Source organism: Panthera uncia, chromosome A2 (genome assembly GCF_023721935.1).
Source record: "Panthera uncia isolate 11264 chromosome A2, Puncia_PCG_1.0, whole genome shotgun sequence".
Lineage (NCBI taxonomy): Eukaryota > Metazoa > Chordata > Mammalia > Carnivora > Felidae > Panthera > Panthera uncia.
The window spans coordinates 147,015,777-147,028,845 of NC_064816.1; the positions used below are offsets into that span (position 1 = coordinate 147,015,777).

The 13,069-nt window shown below is 39.6% G+C and overlaps 1 protein-coding gene across 2 annotated transcripts in view; it reads right to left on the minus strand.

The window, feature by feature from the left end:
* The window catches only part of DGKI (diacylglycerol kinase iota), a 453,118-nt gene that overhangs the window by 96,506 nt on the left and 343,543 nt on the right, over positions 1–13,069 (minus strand). For both annotated transcript variants that reach the window (XM_049641924.1, XM_049641923.1), the window contains 2 exons: positions 8,937–9,016; positions 6,662–6,706 (listed from right to left, as the gene is read on the minus strand). In XM_049641924.1, the coding sequence (XP_049497881.1) occupies positions 6,662–6,706; positions 8,937–9,016 (125 nt within the window). The remainder of the gene's footprint in view (positions 1–6,661; positions 6,707–8,936; positions 9,017–13,069) is intronic.

Genomic DNA, 13,069 nt, shown 5'->3' on the forward strand with positions numbered 1-13,069 from the left:
TTTTAAGTGTAATAATCTCCTAAAATTGCATGCTCCTTCAATGAATAATATTAACAGATTCATTTCAAAACAATCCCTGATAATATGAATTTTTTAAATGTATGCTAATGGCATACATTAGCATGTATGTATGCTAAATGTATGTATGCTAAATGTATGTATGCTAAATGTATGTATGCTAATGGCAAACCAGTTTCTCATGCTAAAAATACAGCCACGTGCACAAAAGTAAACCTGTTATTTCTCATACATATATATTTTTGAAAGTCAACTGGCATCAATTACATGTAATTGATAAGGAAATTATCTGAACCGCTATTTGGCACGCATATGGCAAACTTGCCCTTAATTTACATTCAATTACTCATAGCTGATGCGCGCATAATTTAATGAAGGCACAGCAGCCCCGTTACACACTCCAGTAGTTAATTCAATTAGGCAGTATTCACCTAGCATTTAACTAAACTTTCCCTGTGAAGGAATGTTTTTTTCCTTTCATACAACTCAGGGAAGATGGAAGAGGCAAAGAGGCAAACCAGAAGTCCCTTTGGGCTGGGAATCCTCGCTTTATTCAATAATGTCCAGTCAATAACCACTTTACTTTTACATTGATCATCTTCCGGCCCAACCCATCTATTCATTTTTTTTTTTTTCTCCATTCATCACCAAGTTGTATACACATCTCTCTTCATCCTCGGTGAACAGATCCATGAGGGATTACAAACACATGTTTAAACATCTCCATCCAACTATAATCCCAATTAATAGACTTGCTACTATTATTTTTATCTTTCAAAACTCTTTCTCTTCAGGGCGCCTGGGTGGCTCAGTTGGTTAAGCACCTGACTCTTGATTTAAGCGCATGATTTAAGCGCAGGTCATGATCTCATGGTTCACGGGTTAGAGCCCCACTTTGGGCTCTGTGCTGACAGAGCAGAGCATTCTCTCTATTCCTGTCTCTCCGCCTCCCCCCTACTCATGCTCTCTCTCTCTCAAAACAAATTTTTTAAAAATTAAAAAATAAGCGACCTTCCTCCTCAAACCTACTTTACTATAGCTCCTACAGCAGCAGAAATAGAAATGGGATGCCCATTTCCAAAAGTAGCTTTGGAATGAAGAAATAATGATGGTAGTAGAAGATGAAAATGAGAGATATTCAAACATTTTTAAGAGTCCTTCCGTGTGAGAAAGTCCTTTATTCACAACAACTACTGTGTGCATGTGTCGTTAGCAGTATTGCCTTCACTTGCAACAGACCTGGCCCCAGGCAAGTCTTATTTTAATTCTTCATTTGATCCATCGCTGACAGCTTTGATCTAGCTTGAAGGAACAATACTAAGTTCCTAGCTAGCCCCTGTCCTTCTCTAAGACAAGATAAATTAATTCCCAGGACGACTCCTTTAAATTTGTTTTAACCCATCCATTGAAAGACTTCTAAAATCCAGAAAACAAATTAAGGAGAAAGAGGCTTCAGAGAAAGGAGGGAGATGAATAAGGATAGTCAATATGAAGAGAGGAGAAACAGATCAAGTATTTGTGAGCAGGGGCTGTCTGTCTAGGATAGCCTCTGATGGCATATATAGATCTATCTCCCAGAAGATCACGTAGTTTTGTAAAGTGGGGGAAAAGGATCAGAAGATGAACAAATTGATACAGACTCAGACCTGACCAAGAGTTTTTTCTTATGGAAGTGACAGACATTTCTAAAGGATGAAAGAACTTTCTAAAAATGTTCCATCTATTTTGAAATATTCCAGCCATTCTGGTGTTAGTTTTAAGGAAATTAATTCTTTTTAAAAATATTTTAGATCCTTTTTTAAAATGTTTATTTCTTCTTGAGACAGGGTGGGGGGAGAGAGAGAGAGAGAGAGAGAGAGTGAGCAGGGGAGGGGCAGAGAGAGAGGAGTCACAGAATCTGAAGCAGGCTCCAGTCTTGGAGCCATTAGCACAGAGCCCCATGTGGGGCTCAAACTCCCGAACTATGAGATCATGACCTGAGCTGAAGTTGGACATTTAACCCATTGAACCATCCAGGTGCCCCTAAGTAAATTAATTCTTAAGAAGAATCACCTGGATGGATTCCTTTTTTGCAGCTGCTTTTGAATCCTATTGTATTTTTTTTTTTTACAGCTCAAATTGTTAGCTCATAATATTTTGGAAGGCACGTTCCTGTGTGGCAACTACATCAGTACCTCATGGAGCACTACCCAGGGGAAATGGGAAACTAAGTGTCTATAAAAAACCCTGACTGTTCCTGGTTCTATTACCCATGGTTCTCTGTTTATTCTTCTCTGCCATATCCACAGATGCCTCTGTTTTCCTGCACTATTTTTTCTCTTCCTGCTCCTTTTTCTTTTCCTCTTCTCATCTAGGACTTACATCTGCCTGTGGTCCCCAGTCATGTCCTGAGAGCCATTAGAATGACTCAGAGCTTCTCAAGGCCCTCACTGCTGACAGTAGGGGGACAGATAATTCCTTGCTGTGTGAACGGCTGTCCTGTGCATTGTAACGTGTTTAGCAGCATCCCTGGCCTTTACTCAACAGACTCCCAGCAGCACCACCTCTCCTAAATGTGACACACAAAAATGTCCAAACTGCCAAATGTCCCATAGAAAGGAGCAAAATCTCCCCCTTGTTGAGAATCGCTAGAACAGTTGCGTCCGCTTCTGCTCCTTCGCTTAATGACTTGGGGTTAAAATGGGATATGTGAAGACCAGGGTGGCAGCAGAGAAGGAATTATCTCATAGTCAGGTGGCCTCAAGAGGCATTTCTATCAACTAGGTAGGCAGAGTTCAATTTCTCTCTGACTTCTCCTTTATCTGTGAAGCTCAAGAATATCCTGAATCTGCCAGCACCGTGCATTTTGCTTGTCTAACTTATGAGTTACAGGTTACAAGAGATGCCATTAAGATGGAGGGGCTTTGTATTTGGGCCTCAGAGACAGTGCAGGCAGGGATTTTCAGCAGGCTATAAATATCCAGCACATTCTTGGATAACCCATAATGCCTTGTTAGGTTAATACAAGGTGTCATTTTTGAGCCTTCGTGCTTTGTTGGCAATTCACTCTGAATTTAGTAAAAGAAGAAACCAAAGCAATGACATGCTTAAATGGCTAGGAACTGCCATATGCCTCGCTAATAAGGTGACTTGGGCACTCATACGCCTTTCTAAATGCTGTGCTTTCTCTTGAGTTTTTCCTAGCCTTAGAAAACAGCTAAAATGCCAACTGCCCATTAGTGAGCTGATAGGAATTTCTGAAGTTGTTTTTTTTATTTAACTTACTTGTATTTATTCATTCTGTCACAGTTAATTCTCCAAGTTTATTTAGTGCCATCTCATCCACAAAAAAGTCCATTTCAAAGCATTTAAGACATTCTGACAGGTCTCTCTCTCTTACATCACCCCCCACACCCCTACACCAAGACAGACTACAGAGTGTGACATGATCAGTTTCTGCATTAGGAAACAAATATTTAGGGGCGCCCGGGCAGCTTAGTTAGTTAGGCATCCAACCCTTGGTTTCAGCTCAGGTCATGATCTCACAGTTTCATGAGTTCAAGCCCTGCGTTGGGATCTGGGCTGGCAGCAGCACGGAGCCTGCTTGGGATTCTGTGTCTCCCTCACTCTCTGCCCCTCTCCTGCTCACACTGTCCCTGTCTCTTTGAAAATAAACTTAAAAAAAAAAATCTTAAAAAATATTACCTGCCAGTTTAATCATTTCCTGCCAGTTGGTTTGGTCAATTTCTTCTTAACACTAATAGCACCTCAGGGTGCCTGGGTGGCTCAGTTGGTTAAGCATCATAGCGTGCCTTGATTTTGGCTCTGGTTGTGATCTCATGGTCATGGGATCGAGCCCTACAAAAGGCTCTGAGCTGATAGCATGGATCCTGCTTGGGATTCTCGCTCTCTGCCCTTCCCCCACTTGCACCCTCGCTCTCCCGCAAAATGAATAAACATTAAAAAAAAAAAAAGCTAACAGCACCTCTATCCCATGGTTTTTCTACACATCCTCAGAGTATTTTAGAATCCAGTCTCCTTCATCTCAGCCTCTCAGCAGCAATGACACAATTCACCGTTTCCTCTTTCTCTAAAACACATTTCACTCCTGGCTTTCACGATACCACCTCCGACCCATTAGTACATGGTGTTATGACTTCAAGCCCTCCTCTTTATCTAAACTCTCCCTGGGTGATGTCCTCCAGCCTCATCATTTAAATACCATCCATTTCCTAACAATGTGCAAATTTCTATCTCCAGGCCTGAATTTTTCGAGCTTTAAAATGTATACATCTAATTTCCTACACACCCAAACTTCTTGGATCTAATGGGCATAACAAAATCAGTGTGGCTAAAACAGAACTCTCTATTCACCACCCCTCTCACTCACTCACTCCTCCTCCTCCTGACTGCCCAAGATCCCAAGCAAACATGTACATTCATCTTCCCCCAACTCCTTCCCTTAACCAGCTCTCCTTTGTTCCACTCAGGAAATTTCCTCACCACCCTCTCCCTACTCTCTGGCCATGTTAATTCCAACAGTCTCTCTCACTTAAGCTGCCTGTTCAGTGAGCAGATCTTGGGCTTAGGCCCTAGATCTTTTTTCCACTCCTCCCTTAATACCCAAAGGCCCCTGATTTTTATAATTCTGCAAGGAGGGGTGGGGGCACATAATACTCCAGACACTGAAGTTTGGCCACTGCCTTGGCTAGCCTGTATGGTCAGTGCATAAAATCTTCTGAAGTGACATTGATAATACAACAGTTTTGACACCCAAGTTTGACTTGACTGCAAGCAAACAAAAACACAGCAAACTTTTGATATGGTCAATAAATACCACTAATTCTTCTGCACGTTTTTGTTACCAAATAATAAATGAAACAACCACCTCCTGATCTCTGCACAAACACACACAAACGTGGTATAGAGAAAACACAGTACAAAATATCTACCTGTCACAACTCTCACAGCAAAATAACTGTATCAAATAAGCCAGGGTAATAAATAGTATTGGTCTCATAAAACTAGTTACAATAAATATCTGAAATGTCTAAATAAAAATGCAAAGATGCAAAACATCCATGAGAAAAGAGTACAAACTCTTTAAAAACACAAACAGACTCGCAAAATCTTATGCGTAATAGGTCAATTTTTAAAGAGCAGAGATCAGCCCTAGCCTCTAAAAGTACTGAACTTTTAAAAAAAAAATGAAACTGAAATAGTGGCTTTAGGTAAATATGCAAGTAGCTACTGGGAGGAATGTTGTGCTCTATCTAAAAATAAAGTGGAAATTTACCCTTTCGTGGTTGATAAACAACAGTCTCAGAATTAGAGTTGTTTTTTTTTTTCCTCAATGTAAACACACCCTAAGTGAATTCCTATCCCTTTTATTGCAGCCAGATGGAAGAAAGGACTCTTGAATAGTGGGGTACTTTGTTTGAAACTTAAACCCACAAACAAACAAGAACACCAAGGCTATTTCTGTCATTAAGCATCAGGATAATTAGGCTGCCTGGACCCAGGGCATTATCCACTGGCAGGCGGAGAAGCTACCAAGATGTTACAAGGTATAAAGTTTTTAAACATTGTTGTTTACACAAAAAGATATTCAGGTGCAAATTTCAGGTGCAGCATAAAAGAAACCAAAAACAAATGTGAGGTGCTAAACCAGGATTCACAGATTTAGACATCTTTAAACACCTGTCCCCCACATGGAGTTATGAAAAGGTCTAGGACAGGGTATTTGGAGGGAGTCTTGGCATGCTCTGACTCCCACACACCCTCCCGCAGGGAAGGGGACTGACCTCTCAGAGCAAAGGACTTTACCGGGACTGCTCAGAGCTTTGAGTTTGCCCCCCGTAGTCTGGGGTACACTGCACAATGGGATCGGAACCGTGCCTGAGAAATCTAATTTCTAAGAGAATGGCTGGAAAGGCCTGTACAGCAGAGTAGGGGCAGGGAAGTGGGGAGGTAACAGCCCTCCCAGAGACTGTTGGGGCAAAGGATATCTGAATGTTCTCCTGTGGACTTGATGTGGATCACGAGAGACAGGCAGGCTGGGTTTCTTAGATCCTGTCCAAAAGACCAGGATGCACCAGTCAGACTGCATTTTAGAACATCTGCTTGATGGTTGTGGGAAACAGAGAACTCACTTTCCTGGATGTGAAGAAGACACATGCAGCCCTGGTTGCTAATGGCAGCCATCTTGGACACGGAAACATCTAGTTCAGAGGTGAAATTGACAGAAAGAAGAGAACAGAGCAGAAAGACCAGCAGAAAAATGGAGCATGAAGCATGGCCAAACCGTACGTTAAATCCACCCTTGATCTGAACTTTTTTGCTGATGTGAACTAATAGACACTTTCCCCGTCAAACTAGTGTGAATTGAGTTTCTAATATTTGTCATTAAAAGCACTTCATTTTATAATCTTTTCTAAATGATCTGGGAGAAAGTTCACAATCCAAATTTGTGCTATACTAGGATTGTCCAAAACCAGGAAAATGTAAAAGCATCAGAATGTCCACTTCACTTGATTCTTAGAGTAAACTCTATCCCTAGGGAAGATGTGGCCTCTAATCCAAATGAAGCATTGATTGAAAGATGGACCTTCTTTTTTGGGGGATAAGGGGGTAAAAAAAAGAAGGGGGTTCAATTATGTGTTACCTGGTAATGAACTCTCTGGGAGCCAGAAGAAACTGACTGCAGGTCCTAATGGGAAAATGGGAAAAAAAAAAAATCCATACCTTAAAATGAGTTTTAACAAGTTGTCTCTACCACTCTATCAACTGAACGCCCAATTTAATATTATTAAACTCCGCCAGAAAGTATCTAACTCTTCCAAATTCATCCAGGTTAAACAAAGAAGATAATGCCCCAAATAACAAAGGCATACCAAGCTGGACTGAGAGAAGAAAGGCCATTTAGCTACTGAAATCTGTAAATTTTAAATGGTTTAGATATGATAGAATGGTTTAGATGTCTAGTGATAGAATGCCAAGGATCAAGAAGACCAAAAGTAAAAAACAGCCCATTTTAATAAAAAAGAGGTCATATTTAATTTGCACCTGAACTTTTGGCTTATGAAGAAAGTCTCTAAAATTCCTCTAAGTACTTAGGAAGAATTTATTCATCTTAGACCTAATACAAGCTGTCACAGTAATTGCGTTTATACCGAGAAGTACTAGGCAAACATGGGTTTTCATAGTCGGTGAAGAAAAAATCGTTGGCCACCTCTGCATTATCACGAAGTGGAAATTAATAGGGTTGAAACTAATGAGGTTTTGCTGGCAGATTCTGAGAGTCTGAATCCCTTTATAAAGTTTTATAACCAAGTTGTCATCGTGGTCATGTCCTGAAGGTTTCCTTGTTAATGAGTGTAGAGATTCTATTTACAGATGTCGGCAATCCTGGGTTCCTTTGTCCCCATACCTGCTTCCCACGGGGCTTTACCAACTTTCTCTGTGTCCAACTTAGTTTTAAAATTTCTCTTTGAGTTCATTCATTCTTTTTTTTTTTAATCCTACTTTTAGTTGAATATTGGTATTATAAGCATGCTAATAAGTTAGTTTTCAACAAAGTCAATCCATCAGTCATGTAGTTTGCTACTGTGAAATCTTAAATTACCTATGAGTTAAAAAAAAAAAAAGGTTTGGTATCGTTTGTGATTTGCCTTTTTATTGCAGGTTTTTTGAGTGAGGTTTCACAATAACATAAAACCATTATTTTGAAAAATGAGACATTTTGTGTTCCAGGAATATTTATTGGGGCCTGAGTCACACACTACAAAGTCCACAAATTTTAACATGTTAAAGTTATCCTTGGTAAAAACAGCCAAATGAAACCACAAGGGTAAAATTTGTTGACTTTTCTTCTCTCACCCATATCAGTATTCAAAATCTGGTATCTACATCAAAATATATTGTATTCACAATTCCATTTCTATCCTTAAAAATGGTGAAGAAAAAAAGTCATAATTTTTCACCTTACTTTATGCCTTCTGCCTGTATTTATTTCTACCAGGAGAAATAGAATCTAATGTTCAAAGCTAAGTGGCTACAATTTGAAGGGATTTTGAGTTCTATATATCTTCTTTATTTGTGATATTTACTTATGTAGAATGTGTCGTCTAGAAGGGAGTTGTTCATCTTGTGGTATCTATCATAATTACCCAGTAGCTTTAAAAATAGCAATGTCTAGACCACATCCAGAAAATAAATGTTTTAATGTGCATCTTTCATCAAAAAAAAAAAAAAAAAAAAAACAATGAAAGAAGTGATTGTTTATGCTTTCGCCATTTGTAGAATAAAGACAGGGAATACTCCCCGTCAAAGTATTGCAAGAACAATCAGTGACCACTGCAGGGATGGCTTTGGGTCCCTGGCTTTGCTGGTGCAATTCAAATTCATGAGAATGCGTTTATGAGGACTCCTCCATTGTCTTCCTCTATGGTAAGCCAGATTGAGGGAAAGAATCGAGAATTCCTCTGTGTTCTGACACAAATTTCTCTGAGGTACAGAAGATTTTTCTTTCCTGTAGAAGTTATATTTTTAAAAAATGTAGCGATCTCTGACAGAAGTCTGTGCTAGATACAAAACATTAAACCACCTAACTCTCTGTTTTCCTTCATTATTCATCAGGGCCCTTTGAAATTCAATATAGCTCAAAAAATACAGATACGCAGTGTGGCAAGAAGACAAGAAGTTCCAAGCTATAGTTATGGATCACACTAGAGCAACCTTCTTTCCCATTTCAACCACGGGAGGACGGAAAATAGCAGTGGGGGCTGGGGAGAGAGACGATCTGGTCGATGCTTAAAAGACAAGGACACCACGTTTCCATTTCCTTCTCAAATGCATCATTTCAGAAGCAAATATATACGGTTGGTAATTGCTTACAGAAATGGAAAACTGAGAGTAAACAATTGGCTAAAGAAACTCACCTCCTGTAGGCGATCTATGTACATACGGCAAGTCTCCAAGTCACAGTCTCCACGCACAACTAGAATACCCAGAGGGATAGCTAAGGGTGAAGGAAAGAGAAAAGTCTAAAATAACATATTTGATTTTTCTAGATTGGCAAAATGTGTTTCTTATGGTTAAAAAAGTATCTCAGAAATGTAAGTAGTATTTTGGACATTTCATTATCCAAAATTCTCCTTAAGCCTTCCTTGTGACCCAGTCTCTTTATTTCTGCAGTTGTCCTTCCCTTCCTTGCATGATCTGTGCTGTCCCTGGCCACTGGCCAGCCTTCCTTTTGTCTTGGTGGCCCAGGTATGGAGGGTAATGTCATGGAAACAGTGGATTGGCAGGACCAGGAGGGGGCTCACAGCCAGCTAATCATCAATGCCTGCATTTTCAATAGTCAATGTACCACCAGAGAGTAATTTAAAAATCATGATTCTGGACACTTACCCCCTTTCCCTCCTGAATGCACGGGGCTTAGTCTTTCTGTCAGTTTGCAATGGTTCCCTAGTCAAGAGACTCCCTCCCGGAGGTGCTGCCACCTGCTGGCCACCACCAGAACTAAATAGGCATAAAATGTTTAAAAAACAAAAACAAAAAAGCTCCTAGGTTTACAGCTTAAAAATCCAACTGATCTTAAAGACGGCTAGTGTAAACATGATAGCAACAGGGCTTCAGGAAACAGGAAAAGCTCTTATGTGCCTTAAACACCCTATATATTTAGGAGGTGGTAAATGTTATACAAGGACTTTGATGGCTAGAACCTCCCCCCTCAGATATAACCGTAAGATTCCTGCAGTACTGAAAAACAGCCTCCTTCCCCAAACTTAAAAAAATGTATTGCCTATTTCTAATTTTAAAAGTATGGTGACACTATTAAATCTATAACATAACAAAAAAACACCCTTCAAAATTTTGAATTAACCAACTAGAGACTGGCAAGCACATGATATGCCAGTGGTGTTCACTGAAGATTTTCTAACATCTTTCACTCACTGACTTTTTAAAGCCTCATCATCAATACAGGTCTGAAAGCGCAAAACAGGAGGGCATTAAAAATTAACAATAGAGAAATAAAATACATTTAAAATGTATGGAAAAATCTTGAGGAACTAACAAAGTAGTAGAGAAGACATGCATATACACAAAAAATAATAACTGTAATAGGGTATATAAAAGTATGAGCTTAGTCATTTGAAAACTACAGGACAGAGGGACTAATTCTTGCCTAAGGGTAGTTTTAGGCTCTCCATAAGATATGAAGCCCCGCTGGCTCTTTTAGTTAGAGAAGTGAGGGTAGTCTAGAGATAAAGAAATCACTTGTTTCTCAGTATTACCTCCTAGACTGGCAACCTGGAGGAACGGGGTGTGGTACGGACCTCTCTAGTGGAAACCACGTCCTGCATACCTAAGTCTTGAAAGCGTCCATCATCTTGTAGAATTATGTAGGCATATGACTCAGTATGAACTCTCTCATCAGGAATGCTCATTTGCCTTCACAACCATAATGTCTGGTAGAGCCACGGTAGACATTCAGAAAAAGTTTATGAAAAGAGGGAGAAGGGCTTAGAGCATGTTCGAGCGTGAAAGAGAAAGTATGTCTTTCAGGGCTGAGTCAGCTTTCCAGGGGAGGCAAAGAACAAAGGTTTGCAGCAGGAGAGGGAGCATGTACTGGACCCGGGGCTTGCCTTTACCTGTTCTTTCAGAAGCTAAGCAAGACAGTCAGTAGGCAAAAGCGTGAGGAGCCCTGTAAAGTGTCCCATGTTTGGAGGAAATAATAATCTGGAGAAATACCTTGTCTCTTTTCTTTGAATATAAACAGAAACATCAGAAAAGCCATTAGTATGGTAATCATGCATCTTTAAATGAAATGGAAGGGAAATTCAGTGAGGAGATTCCTAAAAGTACTGATTAAAGTAATCATCCTCAGCTAGCCTACATAGGTTACCTACCGAAGTAAGGAGAGAATAAAGATTTCTGTCACTTGAGGAATGAGGAGGAAAATCTAGAATTTTTGCCTAGAAGTCAGTCAAATGTTGTGGAAACAAAATACAGCCGTAACTAACATGATATAGCCCATGTTAGAATCTTGTTCAGTGATGTTTACTCTCTGTTTTTAATTTTTTTAATGTTGATCCATTTTTGAGAGGACAGAGACAGAGTGAGAGTAGGGGAGGTGCAGAGAGAGAGGCAGACACAGAACTCAAAGCGGGCTCCAGGCTCCGAGCTGTCAGCACAGAGCCCAACACAGGGCTTGAACTCACCGACTCACAGACTGTGAGATCATGACCTGAGCCAAAGTCGGCTGCCCAATTGACTGGGCCACCCAGGCTCGATGTTTTCTCTTAATTTCAAACGTGCCAACGTAGAGAAATAAAATTTGTCAATATCATCTATTTACTTGAATTAAGAGACACGTTTTATAGAAATGCAGGAATCCTGTGAACACCTCTGATTTCCTTCTATTATCAATGCTTGGAGTTAAACCGGTCACAAATTCAATGCACTTCGAGCAGATATTTCAAACTACAATTAGACAGTAGATATTCCAGACCTAGAATGAAGAAGGCAGAGCTGGGAAAAAGTTCTCAAAGATCTGTCATTTGTTTCTACTATAAGTATAAAATCAGCTACTTTGCATTATTCCTCTAGAAGTCAAGTAAGAGAAAGAGTGCTTTTGATTGATGTTAGCTATTAATTGGGCTTAAAAAAAAAAGGGGCATTCTCTGCCACAATTTCATACCATGATTACTGACAATTTGCTGTCAAATATATCCTATGAAAGGAGCAGTGTGCAGTAGAAAGGGTGTATAGTCATTCCCTCTTGAATTCAAATCTCAGCACCGCTTTAATCTTACGGAATTACTCACATTAGCTCTTTGGTCCTACAAGTTACTCAATTCCTCCGATCCTTAAAGTGAAGACTATGGTATTTAGGATGGGTTTCTTCTAGGATTTTATGAAGATTAAATGCAACGCTGTATTTAAAAATGAATAACCAAAACATCAATGTTCTTTCTCCTATACTCCCTTTACTATCTTTAGGACAACTTTAGCTAGAAAATAAATACATATAATCATATATCTTTCAGTTTATCAGGATTGCTGGTAGTTGCATAAGATATATTCCTGTTTTCTTAAAACTAACTTCTACTCTTTCCGTAATGGGAAAAATAACTGTAGTATAAAAATATTGTAATCTGACAGTTCCATCTGGGGCTGGACATGATGGCGAAAGAAATTTAGAGAAAATTATCACCTTCATTTTACAATACTGACAACTAACTACCACTTCAGGGAAGTTTCCTTCATATTAATTGAGAGCAAAGAAGGTGGTTGTCACTTGAGCATTAGAGTCATTATCCCCAATCCTGATGATTCATCTTATTTTGGCCTTAAAGATTTTATTCGACTCCAATAAGCAACAACCAATACTCAGCCTACATAATGGAACTTGTATTGCAGGGATCAAATGGAATTTATAGGTTTTAAGCAATAAAAACCAAGCTGGTTTTTCAATTCTGACGACAGATTTAATACTTCCTTTTCTCTTGTCCGAAATGCTACTAAATTACAGTAAATGGGTTTTTTAAAGACATAAACCAAGAAAAAAAGAGGAGAAACAGTGAGAAGATAGTAACAGATAAAGCAGATGGAAAATTGGTAAATGACCCACAGCCCTTATAGAGTCCAGTCCTAAACCATGGATGGGAATGATGAGAACCAACATGATTTTTACAGTAAAACCCTCAGAAATCTTGCAAACTGTCAGCATCACATGCCTCAAGAACTGAGGGTGGAGGGGGCAGCTAAAATAGATCACTAGATTCCACCAGCCACTCTTAGCAGGTACAATTACTTTATAGACAATGGGGACTTACTGACTATCTGCAGAATACAGATCCCCAGACTTCTTCCCTCACTAGGCTCTCCAAAGCTAGTAGCCAGAACCCTGCCTTTTTGGAAAGAGATCTGAAGCCTCCTCTTGGGGAATCCTCAAAGAGTTAAAATAAAATATTCCATCTATGAAATATAAACAGATTGTATTAAAAGAAGATAAAGAATAGGAGGGGGGCCCCTGAGAGGCTCAGTCGGTTAAGCGTCCGACTTC